This window comes from Callorhinus ursinus, unplaced genomic scaffold, assembly GCF_003265705.2.
Source record: "Callorhinus ursinus isolate GAN/ISIS: 27379988/994484 unplaced genomic scaffold, GSC_fseal_2.0 scaffold24, whole genome shotgun sequence".
NCBI classification, from domain to species: domain Eukaryota; kingdom Metazoa; phylum Chordata; class Mammalia; order Carnivora; family Otariidae; genus Callorhinus; species Callorhinus ursinus.
In genome coordinates this window covers 13,810,252-13,833,878 of record NW_027397086.1, presented here as the reverse complement: position 1 = coordinate 13,833,878, position 23,627 = coordinate 13,810,252, and the positions used below count along the sequence as shown (strand labels likewise).

The window sequence follows — 23,627 nt, the reverse complement described above, 5'->3', positions numbered from 1 at the left end:
CTTCTTCCCCAGCCTGCCCACTGTCCGGCTCCTCTCCTCCCACCTTGTCATCCTCTTACGATTCCATTTTCACTTGCTTCCATCTCAGTCATCACTTATCATCACAGGCCAGGGACACGGGCTGCTGTCCACTTTCCTATTTATTCTTCTTGTCACTGCAGCTTGGAAAGACATCTCCCTGGGCCCCCAGAGCAGTAAGTGTGCATGGCATCCTTTCTTGTCCTGACTCTGAGTGGGCCACCGTGGGCTTCTTCACTCCCAACTCTGGCCCTGGAGCCCAGCTCGGGGCCCAGCATGTGGTGGGGGAGGCACGGGCTGAGCGTGACATCACTAGGAGCCTGCTTCGTGGTTGGCGTGGTGGAAGACACTTGTCACATATGTCACTGCATGTCATCTCACAGGTCAGACCCATGACCACTACCAGGAGGAAGGTAGCGGCGTCCTCATTACAAAATAAGGAAACAAAAGCTCAGACTCAAATAGTCATTCGCCCAAGGTCCCAGAGTCAGGTCTTCGAAACTCGCGCTCCCTCACATCATCACAAACATCGTGACAACAGCCATGACCACCGGGACCAGAGCCAGGGCGGTTGCCTGTAGTGAGAGGGGTATCAGTTGCTAGACAACAAGCATTAGGAAGACGAGGAATCTCCGATTCACCCACACCGAAATTAGCATCGGGCTGGTTTCTAAAATCTGACTATAAATAAAGATGAAAAGTCACTCTTCCAAATATCCCCTGTTCAAATGCAAGTAGTTTATGTGTGGATTACACTAAATCCATAACATCTATGTAATGCAGGTTGATTTCTGGCTAGCATGGATAATCCACAGGGGAAGCATCATACCTTCTAATTGGGCATCTACTCTGTGCGGACCTTACTCAAAGAACTTTTGGTATCTACGATCATACTGGCAGGACGATGTTATTAGTTCCACTGTAAATACTACGAAGCTGAGGCCTAGAGAGGGTGCGTAAGCTGCCCAGGGTTGTGAACATCCAAGCCCAGTCTCTTTCTGAGACTTGCCAGGCTTTCTGACGGCTCTCTGAGGCTGTGCTTTAAGAGAGTGTGGAAAATTGGGGCGTCTGGGTGGCTCAGTCGGTTAAGGGTCTGCCTCCGGCTCGGGACCCTGGGATTGAGCCCCACATCAGGCTCTCTGCTCAGTGGGGAGTCTGCTTCTCCCTCTGCCCCCTGCTTGTGCTCTCTCCTTCTCTCTCTCTCTCTCTCTCAAATAAATAAATAAAATATTTGGGGGAAAAAAGAGCGTGGAAAATAAAACATGGGAATAGGAGATTGGGGTGAAGGGAAATGTACCCTGTGGTAGAATGAATTACTGGTGTCAAGTCTTCATTTCCTACAGTAGTATGCAGTCACATGCTTGCCAGGGCTGATGGTGGGAAGAGTGAGCTCTCTTCCCGGGCCTTTGTATGCAGGCTTAGCCTGTTACTTGCTTTGACCAATGGGATGATAGCAGACATGATGTGAACCAAGGTCTGAAATGCGCTGTTTGGCTGGGCTTGCTCTCTGGCATTCCTGCTTCTTGCCAGGAGAAAACCAGGCTCTAAGTAGTGGCCGGTCCAAGGAGGATGAGGGGCATGTGGGATAGAACTGGATGCAGCCTGAGCTTAGAGACAAGTGCAGCTGAGCCCTGGCTAGCCTGGCCCACCCAGATGTGTAACAAAGGGGAAAACGCGCCTAGTTGTTGACAACAACACACTGTGGTTGTCTGTTAAGCAGCATTAGTGTAAAAAAGCTGATGCACCTCCAACCTGCATCCCCCCCTTCTATGAATAATGCTCTCACTTTCATCCCAAAATGGAAACCTTAGAAACATCTCTGACCTGACTTCATTTTTTCATCCTCAACATCCGAATGGCACCTGAATCCCCCTGATTCTACCTCTTTGTTGTCACTCAGACCCACCCCTTCCCACCTTTCCGACTATCACTGCCCCGGGGAAGGCCCTCGATACTGTCCCTGTGCATTGTTGAAAGTTTTATCACTGATGATAAGCTTTCACTGTCCTCCCATCAATCTGAGTGATGGCCACTTACCTCTTCAAAGAGCAGCTACACCATGGCTCATCCCCAAAACTATCAGTGGCCCCCAGGTGCTCTCAGGACAGAGTTCACATACCCCTAGTCTAGCATCCAAAGCCCTTCAGGACTGGGCGCAGCCAATGGTCCCAGCCTTATCAATCACCCTCCTCCCTTGTACACTTCCTGCCCTAACCTCTTGGGTTTACCGATAATAACAGGGCCATCGGAGACCCACCTGCAGACCAGGGTCTACTTCTTGTAGTAGGTCCACCCTGATCCTACTTCTTGAGCAGAGCAGAGCCTGAGAATTGGAGACAGAGATGTTCAACAGAGGAGAAACCAGGGTCAGGAGGGAGTAGGAGGTAAAGAGAAAATTAAGTGGCAAAATGATATTTTGGAGAGGAATGCAACCATGTGGGCAGTTTGAATGTCAGCAGTATCCTCAGGGAACGTATTTTACAATGCTGATGCCTCTGAACCTTGAGCAAATCTTTCTGTTTTGCTAGGCCGCAGTCTTCCTGTCTGTAAAATGAGCAGCTAAAACTCAGAGACCCCCAAACACCCTTCCAAACCTTGCTCAAATCCCAGGCCTTGATTCTTCCTCTAACACGTTCTGGTCTTGTCTCTTGAGGTACTAACCCTCAGTTCCCTAGGGACTGAGGGGGAGGTGAGGAACGTTAGGGAAGGTTGGGAGTTGGGAGAAGAGAGGTTTGGAAGCAGAAAAGCATGAGTGGAGTGAACTAACAAGAGGGTATGACTGGGATCTTTATAAAGTGAGGAAGACTTCTCTAGAAGTCTGTGTGACCTAGGGTAGGTCCCCTCCCTCCCTGGGACTCAGTCTCTCTATCTGTGCACTGAGAAGGTTGGTCTGGATGACATCCAAGCAACCTCCTAAGGCTACCTCTGCTGTCCCTTTCTTCCTTACGCTATAGGAGTGACACGTTTCAGCCTTGTTCTTCCCCAAACATTTGAGACACATTTGGATGCCTGCATTAGCTGCCGGCCTCTCAATGCCATTCATCATCATGCCTCTGAGCACAAGAAGGAAAAAAAAAAAAGAGGCTGAAGGGTTCTCGTGGTGCAGGCTGGCGATCAGGCCTGATGGAGATCAGAGTCCTTAATCAAGGCTACCTGGGGGGCTAATGGGCACTGACTCAGCTCATGGGGCAGCCCGTGTGGAATGCCTGGACTCTGAAAGGCCAGCAGCCAGGCCACACTAGGGCTCCCATTTCAGGCAACCCCTTGCCCCCTAGCCTCGTCCACCCCTGAATGCGCCATGCACACTATCATCTATAAATCAGCGTCTGGGAGAAAAGCATGTGGGTAACAAGATTCTCTTAAAATTGTGGCTGACTGCGGATGGAGGAGGATGAGGCAGCTTCACCAGCAGCCTGGCCGGAAGCAGAGGCTGACAGCCCCAAACACCAGGAAGGATCATGGAATTCCTGACCGAATGCACAGGGTGGGGCCTGCCTCTGGGGGCATGCCCTCCTCACCACTGCCCCTGCCTCGCCCGGGGAGCCTGCATCACCCATGCTTCTCAAGTCACCCTGGAAGGGGTGCAGGGTGGGGGGAGCAAGGGTTACAAGGAGGAGGAGGGAAGCCGGCATCAGCACAGGAATTAGAGCCATCTGGGGCTGACTCCTCAGCTTACTACCCACAGACCCAGTGGCCTCCATCGGTGGCTGCACTACTCTGGGCCTCAGTTTCCTCATCAGGAAATGGACACCTTAACCCCGATTTTTAAAACTGTCACAGGACTGGGGGTAACATATTACACACGATTACCGGGGCGCCTTGGTGGTGCAGTCGGTTAAGCATCGACTCTTGATTTTGGTTCAGGTCATGACCTCAGGGTCGTGAAATGGAGCCCCCTGTCAGGCTCTGCGCTCAGTGTGGATCTGCTTGGGAACCCCACCTGCGATGCACTCGCTCTCCCTCTAAAAACAAAAAAATGCTTACCACGTCACTGCACTTGTAGGCGGCTCAGTGTGAGCTGTTATCCTTGCCGGTGGTGTTACTGCCGGCATTGCCATCAAGCCGGCCCCCTCGGGCCATACTTCCTCTCTGGCTTGGTGCCCTTGCCCTTCTTGGGTGCAGCCCCTTCCCGGGCTTCCTGCTGTGTCGGTTCTTTCCTCCCTTTTTTCCTCCCCACATGGTTCTTGCCTCCTGTCTGGTCCAGATTTTACTTCTTCCGACCATTTCTCATTCTCAGTACAATTCCTGTGTGCCTGGCACGGGTGGGATCGCGGCACAGAGACGAATCCATCCGATTCTCTGCCACAAGCAGCTGACACTCAGGTGTCACCAAGAAGAAAATACGTTGCTACCACAAGCTGTGACTTGGGCTGGGGAGGACGTGGGGTGTGTGCAAAGAGCCGCGGGATCGCAGGAAGGAGCATCAAACTCTGCCCCCCAGGGTCGGGGACATGCCAGCAAAGAGGGAAGATAATAACAAGAGGGGACACTGAGAGTCCTAACTGCTGGATGATTTTGGAAGTTCCTTTCTCACCTTTAATCGACCCAGCCACTCTGTGAAGCAGGGGCTAATGTCCTGATTTTACAGATGAGGAAACTGAAGCCCCCAGGGGTTAAATGACTGGGCTTCGGTTGGCACAGCAAGAAAATAACAGGGTCAGGATTCGAATCCCATTCTTCTCAACTCTGGAGCCAACGCGTCCCCACACTGTCCCAGGTAAGATGGAGGAGTTCAGCATGATCCTGCATGTCACTCAAAATGACCCACTGTGGTGGCTCTACCTGGCTGCCTACCACACCTCTACTGGAGCTTACGGGGATATAGATGAGATGAGGCTATGTGGTTGTCATTCCTCGGGCCCCTGTGGCTCTGTTTCTCTACTAGCTGATGGGTGGCCTTGTTCAAGATCCTTCATCTCTCTGAGCCTCATCCTTCTTACCCAGAAGACGGGGAACATAAGTCCTGACCTGTCCCATTCACAAGGATGCGGTAAGGATAAAATATACACTATTCTATTCAGGACACGTGATGATTAATAATGCAGCTGTCCCCCACTTGCACAAAACCTGAACCAGCAAAGTGAAATATACAAAATGGATTAAGCAGAGGGTAATTATTCATTTTGCAAAAGAGTTCTTCATTCTACAAAAGAGATGCACTGATGGCTTTTTTTTCAAGCACCAGCTATCTTTGTGAGTTTAAAATCAAATCTCATTTATAAAATTAAAGCAAAAAAGAATAATGATTTTCCAGATATGCACTGAGTACAAGGGGCCACACACACATGCATGCACACACACACACACACACACACACACGGATGTGTCCTGCCCGAGCCAACCACACCCTAAAGCAAGGTGGTCCGGACACCAAGAGGATGGAGCCTTTGCCTCTGGCTAGTGAGGAATTGGGGGAGAACCAAGAGAACCAGGGGGTAGCATGTAATATCTGCACTCTGTTCAGAGGCATCACTTCCTCAGAGTGACCTCCACCTCAGCTCTAGGCAGATGGTCAGGGTCACAGGTATAGCTTCTCTGGGAAACTAGAGAACCATCATTTCCAGGACTTCCATCTGGAGTATTATACCATTTCACAAAATGTATATGTTCAGCTGAACCCAGCTCATTTCCACTTTGCTAGTCTCACTCCTGATTATATTCATATTCACATTCTTGCTCTGCCCCTCCCTCCGCGGGCTCTCTTCTGATGATGGTTCTTCTTCCCCCTTCTCTGTCTCCCTTTTTGGTTCTCGGTCTTTGTGCATTTGCTCCTGCCTCAGTTTCCCTCTTTGGTCTCTGCTTTTCTGCCTTTGCCTTTCTCTGTGTGTGTGTGCCTCTATATTCCTCACTGTCCACCTTCCTGTAAGTCTCTTTCCTTTGTAGAAAGGAAAAGGACAGTGGGAAGGACTTCAGTTTAAGTCACACAGGTGCAGGTTAAATTCCCAACCCACGTCGTCCATGAAAGAGACAAAAAAAGGACAGTCTGTCTACTTCAAGGGTTAATGTAATGATTACATAAGATATGGTAAGTAAAGGTGCCTAGAGCAAAGAATTCGTTCACATCCTGTTAATTCCACTCCCCCTACTGTTCTTCCTTTTTCTTGATTTTTCTCATCCTCCATCTTTCCCTTTACTTCCCATCCATTCTGCTCTCTTAGTCCCAATCTCACACAAGCACACACACCACAGCCTCTTCCCCACCCCCTGGCCCAGGCCCCACCCCTAACTCCACCCCAGACCCCACCCCTTTATCTCTACCCAGGCTCCACCCCTTTATCCCTCCCCAGGCCCCTCCTCTCTACCCTTCCCCAAGCCCCATCCCTTTACCTCTGCCCCAGGCTCCGCCTCCTCACTCCACCCCAGGCCCTGCCTCCTTACCCTTCCCCAGGCTCTACCCCTCAGCCACCCCCACCCCAGGAGACCCCCGCAATCCCTGCTCCAGTATCTGCCCCTCACCTGCTACCCCAAGCAGCCCTCACGTTCTGGCAAGGATTTAATTACAGAATGGCACAGGTTCCCATTACCAAGACACACGTTCTTTCACAAAATGTTTTTACGGTACATTTACTGGTATATGATGGAGAACCATCATGAATCATTAAAATTAAGCAACGTGTGTCCAAGTGGCCTGCACCAGGCTTCACTAGGAAGTCAGGCTTTGCTATTAAGTCCATTTTGGGCCATTTGAAAGCTGGCAGCAGACCATTCATACTGCACAGGGTGAGGCTACCTGACCTCACCTGACTTTTGTGTGAAGCATCTCGAATTCCTGGATGCCCTGTCCTGAGGGGCGGTCTTGGTGTGATCAGCATAAAATCCATACATCTCCCGACCCCTGTTGTCTGGTAGGAACCCATCTATTGAAATTTCAATTAAAAGACCATGTAACAAAAAATAACCAAAAGGCTGGGATGATAAACACACACACACACACACACACACACACACACACACACACACACACTCCTTTTCTCTTTTTCAGAGACCTTTAATCACCTACATTGAAATGGAAGCTGCCTTCAGTTCAGGAGAAGAGAAAGGGCAGTGGTGTAATGGGCTGACTTCCATCAAATAACCAGAAAAGGCTAGTGAGTGCTATTACTAAGGGCTGTGTTTTAAATGGTTCTGTGGAGGCTGCTTCTGCTCGGAAATCTGTCACCACGCCTTCCATTCCATCACGATTAAGACTTCTGCGGGTTAAGTGTTGTCAACACTGGGGGTTCTTTTTGCCCCTGATTCAATAATTCCCATTTGTTGGACACATATATTTGCCATATTATGTAGCAGGTACTTTGTACTGATTACAATCATCACAATAACCTAGCAAAGGTGAATACCTTTTCCTTTGATGAACAAAGAGCAGGAAATTGAAGGTTGGGGAAAATTAAGCAGTTTGCTCAAAACCGCACCAATAGTTTCAGACAGAGCCAAGATTTTAACCCAGGTCTGCCTGACTTCAGTGCTTTCCCTTTTTTTCCCCTTTTCCTCCGACTGCCTCTCTAAAAACAAAACAGCCCACGCTGGGGGCAGCTTGATTTTGAGCAAATGGGGTGGTGGCAGTGTCTCATCTGCTTCCCTCCCTGGTGACTGACTCAGCCTTGGGTCTCAGTCAATGTTTGTGAAAGAAAGATGTTGCTTTCTAATGAAGCTGACGGGGAACTCGCCATGCACCAGATGTCCTGGATGGGAACACCTCTTTGCATGAATGGGTGGATCGGATCATATGCCTGAAAGACAAACCTGACAAAAACACTTCCAGAAGCTGATACCACCTTCAGATGTTGTAAAAGGCTTCTGAAGGCCTTGGCTCAGCTGGGAGCCTCCATTCCAAGGATAAAAAATGTTGACTGCTTACTTTGTCCTCAAGAGATGGAGAAATCAAGCTTCTGCAAGCATGCTGGTCAGGAGACCTCCACTCTGCCATGAACTTCTGAATGACTTGAGCAAGTCCCTGACCCTCTCTGAATCCCAGCATCATCTGCTATAGAAAAAGGGAGTTAAACTGGATGGTCTGCATGGTTCTTTCCAGCCTGGACCTCTCTGCTCTTTGAATCCCCAACTGGCCCCTGCAGGAGAAACTTCACATGTTTCTTAGGAGGACAGATGGAGAAGCCAGTGTCATAAGTTTATACACCCCCCCCCAATTTTAAGGGGCACTCAGGGCTGTGCAAAGCAGGGTTGACACCCTCGGATGAATGCCTCCTTCGATTTTGTGCCAGAGCCTCCTCAATCACCTCCCTGAGTCCCAGCCCCGCTTGGCACAGTGCCCAGAAAAGCTCTGCTCAGCCCTCACTTGTGGCACATATCCCTGTCACTGGCTCACTTCTGTCATCCTAGGTCATTGGTGTCTGTTATCATCCAAAGGTTTGTGTCTCCCCAAATTCATATGGTGAAGCCCCTAACACCCAACATGATGGTATGTGGAGGTGGGGCCTTTGGGAGGTAATCAGGGTTAGATGAGGTCATGAAGCAGGGACCTTGTGATGGGATTATAGGGAGCGGAGGAGAGGTAGATCTCGCACTCTCTACAAACACACACTGCAGAAAGGCCATGTGAGGTCACAGACAGAAGTCAAGAAGTTGGTCTTCCACAAGCAGGAAGAGAACTCTCACCAGGAACCAATTCAGTGGTACCTCGATGTTGGACTTCCCAGCCTCCGGAGCTGTGAGAAATAAGGTTCTGTTGTTCAAGCCACCAGTCTATGATATTTTTGTTATGACAGCCCCAGCAGACTAAGACAGTATGATCCTCTCCTCAGTCTTTAGAGACAATGTGAAAACTGGTTCTGGATCTCATCCACATATGGGGGACCCAGCATTGGATTCCTCATTTCTGATGTTGAGAGAATGAAACCAATTTGTTAGAAAACTCCAAGGGACAGAGATGGCAGCTTCTTTTGCTCATTATCCCCAACACTGGGCACAATGCCTGGCATATAATTGGTGCTCAGTAAATCACTGCAATGAATGAAATGCAATATCTTGATTCCAGGAACTTCTTTCCACCACCACCGCTACTACCCTGGCCCAAGCCACCATCATCTCTATCCTGGATGATCATATCAGTCTCCTAAATAGCCCCCCTGCTATCACTCTTGCCTGTTCCCTATAGATTTTTCTCAATGGAGTAGCCAGAGTGATCCTTTTAAAAGTAAGTTAGATGACATCAGTCCTCAGGTCAGAATGCCCTTGTGGCTTCTTGCTGAGCTCAGGCTGAAAGCCAATGTTCTTACAATGTCTCTCTGGTCCCTCTCTGACCCCAGCTCCTAATATTTGCCTAGTATCCAGTGAAGCCCACGGATGTTCTCCTATGTGATCTTCCTCAAATGTGCGAGGCACAATCTGCTCTCAAAGCCTTTGTCCCTGCCATTCCCTCAGCCTGGACTCCACTTTCCCCAGATATCCACAAAGCATGCTTTGCTTCCTCACCTCCCCAATCATGCCTACGTTGAACACCCTACTTAAATTTGCAATCACCCCTCTCCTTTTCATTCACAGCCCACTCTTCCTGCAGCCTCTTTATTAAAAAAATCATCTTCTGACATAGGATACAATTTATTTGTTATTACATATACTCTAATTATCTGTTTGTCCCCTGGCCCCACTAGAATGTGAGCACCATGATGATCACGGTTTTTAACTATTCTGCTCATTCTGTCAGTGCCTGACATCCTGCTTGAATTAAGATAATTGAGAAATAAATACCAGTTGAATGTTAAATGAACAAACACACGAATGAATGAATAAATTCCAAAACCATTCTTTAACTCAGATGTCAAAGTATTAAATTAATCTACGAGACCAACCAGGGGTTGGCAAATTTTTCCTGTAAAGGCCCAGTTGATAAATATTTAAGGTTTTGCAAGCCACAGAGTCATGACTTCTCAACCATGTTACTGTAGCTAAACTAATGAGCATGGCTGTATTTCAATAAAACTTTATGAAAAACAGCAGTTTTCCTGTGGAATATAGGTTGCAGACCCCTAAACCAGAGTAAGCTCCATCAGCACATAGCACCACACCTAGCACAGCCCCGTCACTCAATAAATAATTTGGAGTGACATATATATGAAATGTAGTTCTACTCTTCACTCTGTCACAACACTGTCCAAGTGAACTTGCTGTACTGGAAATGTTCTACATCTACACTCTCCAATATGGCAGCCACTAGCCACATGTGGCTAATGGACACTTGAAATGTGATGTGAATTAATTTACCTGTTAATTTAAATAGCCACATATGGCTAGTAGGTACCATACTGGACACAGTAGCTCAATCACAAACATTGTTTTGCTTCATGCTCCAAGTCTAGCCCCTCTCCGTCTACGAAGCCCTACCCAACTGCTAAGGTTCATAGTAACATTTTTTTTAATCCTATGATTCTCATTTCATTCAATTCATGCTTTGACTAGAGCTATAACAATACTTAATATTCATTGAGCTTTGTGTACCAGGTATTGTGCTAAATGCTTAATATGTTTTATCCAGTTTAATGCTGGGCAGAGCATTGGTCTTCAACGCATATTTGAATACTCATTCAAAGTTGGAGAGCACTCAGAAAATCTAATGTACAGCTGATCCTTGAACAACATGAGGGATGGGATGCCAGCCCCCAGGCACAGTTGAAAATCCATGTATAATTTTTGACTTTCCAAAAACTTAATTCTGGAAAGCCTTACTGATTAAACATAAATAGTCAATTAACACATATTTTGCATGTTATATGTATTATATACTGTATTCTTACAATAAATGAGAGAAAAGAAAATGTTATTAAGAAAATTGTAAGAAAGAAAATACACCTACCATATCGCGTTTCTCAAAAAAATTCTGCATGTAAGCAGACCTGCACAGTTCAAACCTGTGCTGTTCAAGGGTCAACTGTAATTTCCTTTTGTTTTATAAATAAAGAAACTGAGGCCCAGAGAACAAAGTGACATGTCAAAGGTCACACTATTAGTCAAAACTGCAAATCTAGTAGTGAAGCCCCTGGAATTTGTCTCTAAACCCAATGTTTCTTCTTTCATTCACTCATTCCATCATTCATTATTAAACATTGACAGCATACTAGACAATTTGCTGGGCTTGGGGTTAAACAGTACATACCACAGGTGCGATCTTTGCCTTTATATAGCATACAGTCTTTCGGAGAGCGAGGACTTGAACACAGAATCACACAAACAAACATATAATTAGACATTGTGATTCTGTACTGATAGCACAGATTAGGGGTTAAGAGGATACACTCTCAAGCCCAAGTTCTAGGATTCTAATCTAGACTCTACCACTTCCTAGATGTGTGGCTTTGGGAAAATCCATTAACTTAGGTGATTCAGGTAATAATAGGGTATTACACCAATTCTAAGACACACAGTTTTCCACATTTTCACACCCTTGAAATGAGGATTTGTGTGTTATTAATATCTTAATGGGTTTTTTTCTTAGTGATATGTAAAATATTGGCACATGTATCTGACTGTGTCTTGCTTCAGTTAAAATATGACTGTATCTACCCTCTAAGGCTATTGAAGGGATTAAATGATATATATGAAATCCATAGAGACATATTTTGTACTGTACAATGGACATCATTATTATTTTGTTATCATTATTTACTCCAAAGGAAAATAAAGTGTACTAATATTGCATAAAACATAGGGAATAACTGAGTCTAGAAGGTCAGCAAAAACCTTGAGGATGAGACATTTAAGCTGGACCATGAAGGATAAGGAGAAGGGAGGAAAGGGAGGAATAAGGCTTATAAGGAGTGAAAGTGGGTGGAAAGCAGACTGTTGCATACAGAGGGAACAGCATCTGTGAAGACCCTGTCACAGTGGCTGCTGGAAATGACTGACCATTATCCAGTTGGACCACTTCACAACATGGCTTTGTATCCTATGAACACTCCCAGCCCCCACCTCTACTTTTCAATTAGCAATAATCACGCCTCGGATAAACCTCACTGGCTACGATACTGCCACCGCACCAAGCTCCCCACCCCTACTTTTACCATCATCTTCCTTTTCTATGCTTTTGTTTCTTGATAGTTCACTGGTCATAAAGTATTACAGATATATTTAGAAGTTTCTGAATCTTTTTAAATAGTAGGACAGCTACCATTTATAGAGAAACTGATCTATCTTTGTAATACGCTTGTTGAATAAAATTAAATATAGTCCCTAATTTAAATGCCAGTAAATTATATTTTTGACGATGAAGCTAGTCTTAAAAGTGGAGAGCTTCCTTTCTTTTTGGCATATTCATCCCAGAGGTCATAATCAGAGATACCTCAAGTTATCTTCCCTTTTAGAACTTTACCAGATGACACTTGTGATCTCTCACAACCTTTCTTTCAAGTTCAGCAGCAAACGTTACCTTGAACTTTCAGTGAGGCTGGCAAGCTCCCAGTAAGAAAACATTTTCAGTCTCTTTTGCAGCCCATTCTAACCTTCTTGTCCTTCCAAATTTGTGAACAGTCAGTCCTGCTGCTTTCTGTTGTGGGCTTTCTGAGATTTTATGACCTCATCTTTGACACAGATTGTCCTTCAAAAGACCTCAACCCTCTTCTACAACATAATATTTTACAACACATCTAGACCAAATATAGCAAGACTCCTGAACAGAGATATAAAATGGTTTCCCTACAACTCATAAATGCTGTCACAGTTCCAACCCTGACTTCTGCCTATCTCCCTTGTCCCCAATCCAATTGGGTCCTTTTATTTTTTCAAGCCAACTTATTCTAAATTCTTTGCCCAAAGGATTCATGCCTACCTCTGAGAATTCTTTGCAAATACCTATTAAAGAGAGAATGCCAGAATGCCTCTCTCCTCTCAATGCTAAGCAAACTTCTCAAACACAGACTCCTCAAATAGTAGTTTCTTACTCAGTCTGGGTCCAAATCCCAGCTGTTATACTTAGTAAATATATGGCCTTGGGAATTTCATTCAACCAACTTTAAGACATACTTTCTTGTATGGAAAGTGGAAGCAACCATAACTACATAGATGTGTTGTTATGAAGCCCAAGATAGTTACAGAAAGCCGCAGCAATTATGGGTGGTACACAATAAGTGCATAATAAATTGCAGATGTTGTCATTGTTACCCCAGTATTCACGGACCCCTTGATATGGTACCAAAACTCCACCATGCCTCTCTTAACTGTAAGTTATCTCTGGCCATTGTCTAACACCCCCATCTATAATATATCGGCAATGAACCTGCATCAAATGGATCAATCTGATGAGATAAATGGGATTTTATGGTTAACATTCATTTCATGGCCTTCAAACAGAAAAAAAAACTTGGTTTGTTGTTTGAATGGCTTCTGTTGGAAATATTTCTTGTTTAAGTTTGATTTCATTATCTCACATGTCTGAATAATGAGGCACAGGGTTCATTAATTGACAGTAAGTTTAGATGAGTTTTGTTTAATTCGGGTTCTAGTAAAGTTCTGGACCAAGGAATGGTAATGTAGATATCATTATGAATTCTGAGGATAAGAGTGACTCACTTCATGGAGGTTTGATTTCCCTAGTTGAGGCCCACCGGAGAAAGAACATAGTTGGACACACTAATCCTAAACTGGTAAAGGATAGAGCTTACTTTATTTGAGTTCAAAAAAAACTAGTGGTACCCATCTCAAAGGAGAAGTTGACTTTCAAAAGAGAGCTGTACCAAGTAAAAGTTTAGCAAAAACCCTTAGCCAAAATACCACTGTCAACACCCAGAGAGCTATCCATGGTCCTGATAGCAGAACCATGCACACAACGCATTGACCAAGCCCTGACATTTCACCAAATGAAACTTGCTTCTCTCTCTTTTGTTCGTTCGTTCACTCAGTCATTCATTCATTCACTCATTCATTCATTCATTCATTCGTCCAAGAAAAGATGTATTGATTCAGGAACTGTTTCAGTGACTGAGCTACAGCAATAAACATGATGAGCATAGGACAAGTTTTAATAAAACTTTTCACATACACAAATCTCTTCTCTCTGGTCTGCCAGGAAGTTGGCTCTCTATAGATAAATCTCAATTTACTTAACTGGGTACTAATTTACTTAGATCCTATATATCTGGTACCTTGAAACACCCATGCTACAATCTCCTTCAAGGCAGGGACATTCTCCATCTCTGTGAATTCTTGAATTTACAACTTCATAAAGTCCTTGTGTTCCATTAAACTTTAATAATACAAGGCTTAGTAAATAACAGGAGTAATCTATAAACATTAGAAATATTTAGTACAATATAAGACATATATATGATATAACTACACTCAGTGTATTCTCATTTGATATCTTATTGCAAATGAAAAGTGGCTGCTGAAGACATGAAAATAAACTGAATATGATGGGGAACATGGCTGAAGTTCATATCAGTTTGAAAAGAAAATTCAATCTGCTTTAACTGCCATTTACAAATTGTTTCAATCATACTTGCGCTTTAAGTTATTTGTGCTCAAAAGGTCATAGAAACATGAATTTTGAGCCCAGAAGTATCTTAAGAATTATTTAGGGTTGTAATTCATATCTTGCCACTAATTTACTGAGCGACACTGGGCAACTTGCTTAGCCTCAGTGGCCTTCAGTCTCCTCATTAGATCTGACAAGATGATCGCTAGGGGTCTTTCTTGCATTAAAAGTTGTTTCCACTAATTTCTTTGTTGGAGAGAATGAATATGAAGTTCACAGCATAGGCCATACTCAAGGTCAAATGACAAATTTGTGGCCAAGCTGGCACCAGGATTGAGAGCCTGGGACTTTTCCCATTGCACTAGTTTCAAAGTCACACAAGGACTACATGAAAGGCCAGCGGATAGCAATGTCCAGGTTATGGTAAGTTTCTCTGATAGGTGGTCAGCTCCCAGAGGTCAGGGACAACATCCTATATTCTTCTTAAATAATTAACCCAGTGCACAATGCTGGATTAGAGGTGTCTCATGAAATATTTATTAAATTAATTGAAAAATACATTGAGTTAATTACATGAAGGCCCTAGGGACTGCATAACTGATTATAGAATTAACAGCAGACACAATGTTTTGAGTGCTCACCATACATTAGGTACTGTGCTGAATGTATTTGAAATGTGATTTTTCATCTCATTCTCACAGCACCCTGCCAAAGAAGACTTACTCTCATTTTTTCATATATATAAAAAATCAGGCTTGACTATATTAAATGACTTTCTCAAAGTCCTACTAGCAGTAAACAGAAAAGCAAAGATCTGAACCTGGTCTGACTCAAAAGGTTATTCCAATTCTACTCTGGTTCACTAAATGCTTGAATGAATAAATAAAGAGATGAATGACTTAGTGACTAAACGCATTAGTGTTCTGCCATTACTTGCTTTGTGTGGTTTGAAGCCATATTGTCAAAGATTTTGTATACAGAATTTAACATGATACCACACATGTGCAGAGCTTTAGTAAAGCTGTTTCACCATAGGATTTACCAATGGTGACATTTTGAAGAGCCAAAGTCTGATCATTTAAACATTCTGGTGCTGCATTATATGGGACTAGAGGAAGAAGTTCTTGAATATTCGCTTCTGTCCTCAGAGATGAAGTGTGATGGTAGTAGCCTACTCTGGAAAGGAGCACAACACCACCCTCTGGCAACATTTTCAGGCCTTCTCTATGCCTTCAGTGAAGCCCTTCCTTGCCTTGGTCCTGTATTGGTTTGTTCTCATCCCATTCACCATTATGAAGGTAAATGTTTAATGACTGGCTTTCCAAAGAAAATCAGCCATGATTTGTAACATTAACCAATTTTGTTGATATAAATACTTTCATCATAGCCAATTTTCAAGCTATTTACATGACATAACCAAACCAAGAGTTAGGAAGAGAGGATAACAATCAACTCTCACGAGTCTCATGAGCTGTCATATAGGCCAGCTCCAGCACACCATGTATCCAATTCCATAATCATCCCTATGGGTGGTACTAATTGTTGAAATCCCCGGAAGAACATACTTGAGCTGGGCTATGGCACACGGCCAAGAAAACTTGGTCAAGTTCATCCATGCATCATGGCAATTATATATTCTTCAGCAGCACCACATCCCGACTTTTCTCCTTCTTCTTGGTCAGTTTAGAGGAATGATCCTTCTCTGATCACTGACACATCCCCTAAAGCTTTAAGACATGATGAGCAATGTTGGGACTCTATGACTTTGTTCAGTCCAATGGATCCCGTCACAGAAGGAGGAGCTTACTGAAGGGAAGCAAAGCCACTTTTGACAGATCTCAGGCCTGAGTGTGTACAGGGGTTGGGGGTTTAGTTTTTCCATGACTTCCCCCATAGTCTAATTCCCAATGAGAGGCAAAGGAGGGGAGGCCCAGCTATTCCCTTGGACAGTCAGTTGTTCCCCCAAACAATTGGATAGATGTGGAAGGTAGTTTCCCTTTTCCAGCGACCAATATAGTCTTACTAAATCCCTTAGTGGCTCTCACAATCTTCAGATCTTTATCTCTCTGTGAGTTCTCTTCATCTTACCTTTCCAACTTCATCACCTGCCTCTTCCCTAGTTCTCCTCCACCACCTCATGTGCAGCACATTCTCTAGATGTCAGCCCAGCTATACTGCTTTCTGGTTCTTGGAATAATTCTAAACTTTCTTCCTCTTGATTTCAATCATTAAGATCCCTCTGTGAAAGGACCCATCCCACTCATCCTCCCCACTGATTCTACCAGGTTCAGCTAAAAGGTCAGGCACTTCATGATGTATCTTCTGAAATCCCTATCCAGAATACATTTCTCTTTTCTCCAGGCATGAGCTACTTTTTTAATGTCTGTTCTTGATTTATCCCACATTGTGTCTTTTATAATAGCTATATATGAGCATATTATTTTTATCCCTGTGAAAATGTGAAATCCATGAAGGCAGGAACATTGTCCAATTTGTCTGTGATTTCCCATAGCACTTAACACACAAGACTTATGAGTTGTGGAATTAAGAAAATCTTGCTTGAATTGAATTTAACAAATTGAAATAAATTTTTTCAAAATGGGTCTGAGTCAAGACCCATGAAAATATATTCAAGGATCTTATGTTCCCATTTCCACTCCTTACCTGTAGATAGTCCCATCCGTATATGCCTTGAGTGACTTGTAAGAGTAAGGTGTTTTGCTGGACATTGGGGTGGGAAGGATACAGGAGTAAACTAGATACAGTCCTTGCTTTAAGGAGCTTTCATTTTAGTAGGGCAGGCAAATTTCCAAACAGTAACTCAAGTTTTAATCAGATTTGTAGTCAACAGAGAACTCTGATGATACTGTGGAAGTTATCCATTCTACCAAGAGGAAAGGAGAGGTAATCAGTGAACAGAATTTTACAAAGTAGATGATTAGAGAATGGGAGACATTTCAGGTAGAGAAAGGAGCCTGAACTCTAGTCAGAAGGTCAAACTTGGCATGGGGTGTTTGAGAGGACAATTGTGAAGTTGAGCAGAGTGAATACTGCAAGGAGAGTGCTCTTAGGGATGTGGCTGAATGTGAGGATGAAGCCAGAGCCTTCTAGCTTGTCTGGCTACTGGATGGTTCCTGGTGACCCAATTTCTCTAGAGCTGGGAAATATTTAATCTGAGTTCATATGTAAGTGGATATGGAAGAAGAAACTAAAAATTGGTGCATAAAATTGTTTCAAGGAGCATACAAATTTCCTTCCTTCCTTCATCCTTCCATGACTTTCTGTGCACTAATTATACGTCAGCAATAGGCTAAGTTTTAAAGATACAGAGATAAGCAAGACACATGCGTTGAATCCCCTTTCACCAGCCCTTAACAAAGCTTGCAGTCTGGTGACAGACCCAGACAAGGAAAGAACAATGACAAGAACTATGACATAGGGAAGTACAGAGGCTATGAGAGCAGAGAGGAGGGCTCCTCAATAGAGTCGGGGGTCTGGGCTGAATGGAATGGAAATAAAAAAAGAACCCTTGATCTCCCAGTAAAAGGGGGAGAAAGACATTTCAAGAGGGAGGAAACACCCCATCAAAGGGATGTAGGCATGAAAGGGTATGGTGCCTTCAGGAAATTACAGGTCTCAGTGTACCTACAGTCCAAGGTATGTGGCAAACAGGGAAGAAAATAAAGTGACAGACATGAGCATAGCTTTGTCAGATAAATAAATTAACAAATACGGCAGCTGGGACTTCTCTTGTTCATGTGGAAAATGAGAGGACTATCTGGGAGGAAGAATGTTTAGAGCCTCGGTGCACAAAGAGTTGTCCTTGGCCAGAAGCATCAGCAATAGCTGGTAGCTTTTTAGAAATGTGCAATCTTAAACCCACACTAGACCTGCAGAGGCTTGAGAAGCACTGGTCAAGAGCACAGGCTCCTGAGTTGGAATCCTGGCTCTCTATGTGCTGGCTATGTGACTTTGATCCTCTCACTTTTCTTCTCTGGCATCAATATTGTCAATGATAAAGTTGAGAAGTTCAACCCAGTGGATTCTAGTAGCATTTTCAGCTCTGTAGATGTGTGTGTGTGTGTGTGTGTGTGTGTGTGTGTGTGTGTGTGTGTGTGTAATTCTAGGGGATAATGGTAGGAGAGTCGATCATTTCCAAAACTGGCTAACACATGCCTCCTTCCTGAATGACCCACTGTTTGGAATGATGCCCTCAAGCTTGCAGCTAACGGAAAAGATCATCAGAAACAATGAACCTGCACCTGAAGGCATATCAGCTGGGAAACCAGGTCAGACCCTCAGGTACTCACCACTCTGCTAGCTGGGGGCTTTGCGTGGGGAGGGAAAGGTGGTGACCCCTCCCACCATAATCCTGCCTGCTTTTTAAGGAAAGAAAAAAAAAAGGGGAGAGAGAATGTACAGGATCAGATCCAGAGGCACATAATTCCACAAGGGCTTTCCTGGCTGTTGTGTGACGATAATCAAGTGTGTATGTGTAAATATGTGTGTGTGTGTTGGGAATAAAAAGGTACTGCTTAGGGTGACAGTGCCTTAAAGCCTAAATGTTTTAATTAAGAGAAAGAAGATTCAGCTGTCTGGTCAAATGGTACACTAGAGTTGCTTTGCATTTTCCAAATAGCTTCCTCAATAGGCCTATGAAAAGGCTGCAAATATGTGTCTAAACAGGCTCCCAACTAAAGGATAAGAGGAGATGGTGGTTAGAAAGCCAAATCCTTGCCCAGCTCTGCAGAGACTCAAGGGTTAGCCTGGAGAAGCTCTCCCTTCGCTCCTGAGCTATTGCCCCATGGAGAAGTGAAGGAGAGCTGGGATAGGAAGGAGCACACCCTTAACCCAGGCCCCTGCACAGGGGCTGCCCCAGGGCATCGTGCAATGGATTTTCCAGGCAAGATGGTCAGACTCTTGTTAATGAAGAAAGGGAGGAAGTTCCAGAGAGACTATAGCAATATAAGTTGTAGGGAAGAGCACAGGACTGGGAGCAAGAAGAGCTTCATCTTCATTTCTAACTTGCTCCGGGACCTTGGCAACTCTCTTCTCTAACTCCCATTTCCCTATTTGTACACATTAGTAACCAGCATTTATTGAGCAACAACAATGAAGAAGAGATGGTCCATTTCCTAAGCATTTACTATAAATAAGACAGTGTCTCCCAGGTTTAAATACCAAGTGTATGCTGTTGACTCATAAATTTCTATCTCCAGCTAAAACTTCTTTGAATTGGACTTTTGGATTCCAATGCCTATTGCCTATTTTCTATCACTACTTGATGTTTAGTAGTCAACTTGAACTTACATCCCAAACAGCACCCTTGATCCCCCTCACTTCAATCCCAAACCTCCTACAGCATCCTCTGACTCAATGAAAGAGATGTCCTTTCATCCACTGTCCAGATTGAATCATTTGGAATCATCTTTGACCCCTCTATACTTCTCACCTTCCATATCCAATAACAAGTCCTGTCAAATCTACCCTCTGAATGTCCAGGATGTCACCATCTTTGCCCCTTACCCTGTAGGTCAAGCCACTGCCAACTCTTGCCTACATTGGGATAATAATTCCCTTGAATGTGAAGTCAATTTGCCATGCACCAGCCAGAGCGCTTCTGGTTAAAATGTAGGCCACACGATGTCACTTCTTGGGCTCAAATTCCTCCAGTGACATCCCATCACACTCAGAGTGAAATCCTAAGTCCTTGTCATCCTATATAACTCCCTGCAGCCACCCCCACCCAATCTTCTGCTTTTCACATTTGCCTCCTACTCCTCCCCTCTCTCACCTCCATCCAACCACACTATTCCCCCTGTTCAACTAATGGCACACTCCTGAACTCCTGCTACAACATGCTGGTTCTTGTTGTTGCCTCTGCGTAGAACGCCATCCCCTCCAAATAGTCACATGGCTTCCTCCATCTTTGCCTCGTGGTGCCCAATCAAATGTCCCCTTCTCAAAGAAGCCTCCCCTGACCACTGCACGTAATAATGGCTCTGCTTCCACTCCCAGCTTAGCATCCCCTATGCTGTGTGCTCTCCCTCAGCATGCATCATCACCTGACACAGTACATATACCTTCCTGTTGGTCTGTTGCAGCCCTGTCCAACAGAACTTTCTGCAGGGCTGGGGATGTTCTACATCTGAGCTGTCCAAGAGGTAGCCATTGGTCACACGGAGCTACACAGCACTTGAGAGATGGCTAACGTGACTGGGGAAATGAATGCTGACTTTATTTAATTCTACTTAATTTAAATTTAAATAGCTACCTGTGGTTAGTGGCTACCTTGTTAGTGCAGATTGAATGTCTCCCTAGAATATAAACTTAATCAGGGCAGAGATTATGCCAATTTTGTCCACTGCTATATCCTCAGTGCCTAGGGAAGTGTCTGCCTATTCAATAAATACCTGTCAAATGAAGGAGTATATGAATATACTAGGGGCTTTCCATGCATTATCTCATTTAATCCTAACAACAGCCTTGTGTGTTAGATGCTGTTTTCATTCTCTGGTACTCAGAGGAAATGTCTTTCTGAAGAACACCCAGCTAGTTTATACCCTATGACCAATATCTCCCCATTTAAGATGAGTAAGTCCTAGGGATCTTATGTACAACATAGTGAACTCTTAACGATTCTGTTTTATATACTTCAAAGTTGCTAAGAGGGTAGATCTTAGGTGTTATCACCATAAAAAAATGGTATATGAATTGATGGGGGCGTCAATGAGTCTTAAGGTGGTAATCATTTTACAGTATATACATGTATTAAATCATCACAGCATACACCTTAAACTTACAGAATGCTATACATCAATTTTATCTCAGTAAAACTGGTAAAAAAAGAAAAAGGACATCCAGCTAGTAAGAGGTGGATAGGATCTGAGCTCAGGGATGCCTGATGATGTTCAGATACCTTGCTTTGCTGAAACCGGACCGGATGCTCTCTGTGGCCCTTTCTACTTCTGCGATTCTGTGGTTTTTATAGAACTTTCTCCCTGGCCCAGTGATAGCAGCACATGGTTTAACCACCAATGGAACTGATGGGCCTTCAGGGAAAACCGCTTATCCATGGCTCAGAAGCCATGATTCTTCAGGTACAAGGCATGCAGGCCATCTTGCAGCCTACCTCCTCCCTCCCTCCATCCCCAGCCTAGCCCACGGCTCACCAGTTTCTGGGTCGCAGAGCTGCTCACAGGCATCTGTCGTCCTCTGCCCGCAGAGGTCTCTCACCCATGGGGAGGTGGCGTTGATCTGGTAATACAGGGACAGCTTGGCCGGGTTTAACCAGTCTGAGACATCCAGGTAGCTCCCTTCACTCACCACAAAGCTGCTCCCTGTGGGTGAACAGAGAGAAAGACAGCTACTTTCTCTCCAATTGTAGGATGTCGATGTGTCTTGGTGCTGATGTGCAGGCCAAGAACACAGGCAGGTGCATGCAAGCAATCCCCCTACCCCAGGTCCTCTGTTTGCACTCGTCTACCCACATTGACAGAGCATTTTTACAGTATGCCAGCCATGGTATCGGCAGCCAGGAGAGAAAGAGACAAATCAGATGCAGAGGCAGTTCAGCCTAGCAGATAAAAGTTGGGCCCTTAGGACTGACAGAGATTTGGGTTCAAATCCAGAATCCACCCTTATCTGCCATTGACTTTGTGCAAGCCACTCGATGCCTCTGGCCTTAGTGACATCATCTGTAAATAGGAATATCAATGGAACCCACGTCGTTGTTCTTAAAATTGAATAAATTAATGTAGATAAAATGCTATGCTTAGCCAGGGCCTGACTTGTCCTAGGAAAGAATGCTTAAACATTAAAATTTAAAAGTAAAAGAAAAAAAATGCTAATATCCCTGTCACCCAGGCATCCTCTAACCCCCTCCCCTCCCCGCCCCTAACAGGGGTCATTAATGCCCACAGGGGCCAGATATGTGATATGAATGGGAGAGACTAGCTGAGCAGCTTCTTGGCCTCCTGGCCTAGATTTTATTTTTTATTTTATTAGAGAGAGAGAGGGAGGTATGGGGACAGAGAGAAATTCAAAGAAATCCATAGCGCCTCTAAGAAAAAAAGCCACACTTGTTCCATAGAAAATGCCTTAATGTTGGGGAATGATGGAGTTTGGCGTGACCTGGCACCACAGATTCTGTCAGACTGGAGTAGCTGCAGGACAGCTCCAGCCAGCTCTTGCCAAATGGATCTAAAAGCCAGTGGTACAAGAATGTCAGGTCTTCAGGAGAGGCTGAAAATTCAGATTTTGATTGTAATCAAGCCATTTGGAAATAACGACTTAAATTTGTTCTTAAATTTGTGTAAGTTAAGGGTGTCTGAGTGGCACAGTCGGTTAAGCGGCCAACTCTTGATTTCGGCTCAGGTCATGATCTCAGGGTCCTGGGATCCAGCCCTATGTCAGGCTCCCCACTCAGCAGGGAATCTGCTTTAGGATTCTCTCTCTCTCCCTCTCCCTCTGCTCCTCCCCTCCTTGCTCACACACACACACACACACACACACACACACACACACTCTCTCTCTCTCTCTCTCTCAAATAAATAAATAAATAAATAAATCTTTAAAAAAAGAACTTGTGTAAGTCAAACAAAAGACCCTACTTTGTAATCTATGCTCTAAAATACTCCCTTTAACATACATATATATGTACACACATACATATACATCTATATAGACATATATACATACATGAACACATACATGCATACATATATGGATTACATTACACACACACACACACACACACACATTCTTTGAAGGCAAGGAAGAAAAGCCTGTGCAAGGTGGCTGCGTATTGGGTATAAATGGTGAATGTATGTATGCAGTAATAGACAAAGGTAGCCCACAACAAAAAGGAAAAAAGGCCTTTCAATAGATGAATGGATAAAGATGTGGTCCATATATACAATGGAATATTACTCAGCCATCAGACATTGCATCAACATGGATGGGACTGGAGGAGGTTATGCTAAGTGAAATAAGTCAAGCAGAGAAAGTCAATTATCATATGGTTTCACTTATTTGTGGAACATAAGGAATAGAAGGGAGGACATTAGGAGAAGGAAGGGGGAAATGAAGGGGGAAAATCAGAGGGGGAGACGAACCATGAGAGACTACAGACTCTGAGAAACAAACTGAGGGCTTTAGAGAGGAGGAGGGTGGGGGGATGGGTTAGCCT

The 23,627-nt window shown here is 44.4% G+C and overlaps 1 protein-coding gene and 1 pseudogene across 5 annotated transcripts in view; both read right to left on the bottom strand.

Moving 5' to 3' along the window:
• ASTN2 (astrotactin 2) overlaps positions 1 to 23,627 on the bottom strand; it is an 899,232-nt gene that overhangs the window by 473,425 nt on the left and 402,180 nt on the right. For 4 of the 5 annotated variants that reach the window (XM_025888498.2, XM_073905829.1, XM_025888499.2 and 1 more), the window contains one exon: positions 21,610 to 21,777. The exons of the other annotated variant lie outside the window; for it this stretch is intronic. In XM_025888498.2, the coding sequence (XP_025744283.1) occupies positions 21,610 to 21,777 (168 nt within the window). The remainder of the gene's footprint in view (positions 1 to 21,609; positions 21,778 to 23,627) is intronic. 5 annotated transcript variants of the gene reach the window in all.
• LOC112836793 (U4 spliceosomal RNA) lies at positions 11,939 to 12,011 on the bottom strand (annotated as a pseudogene).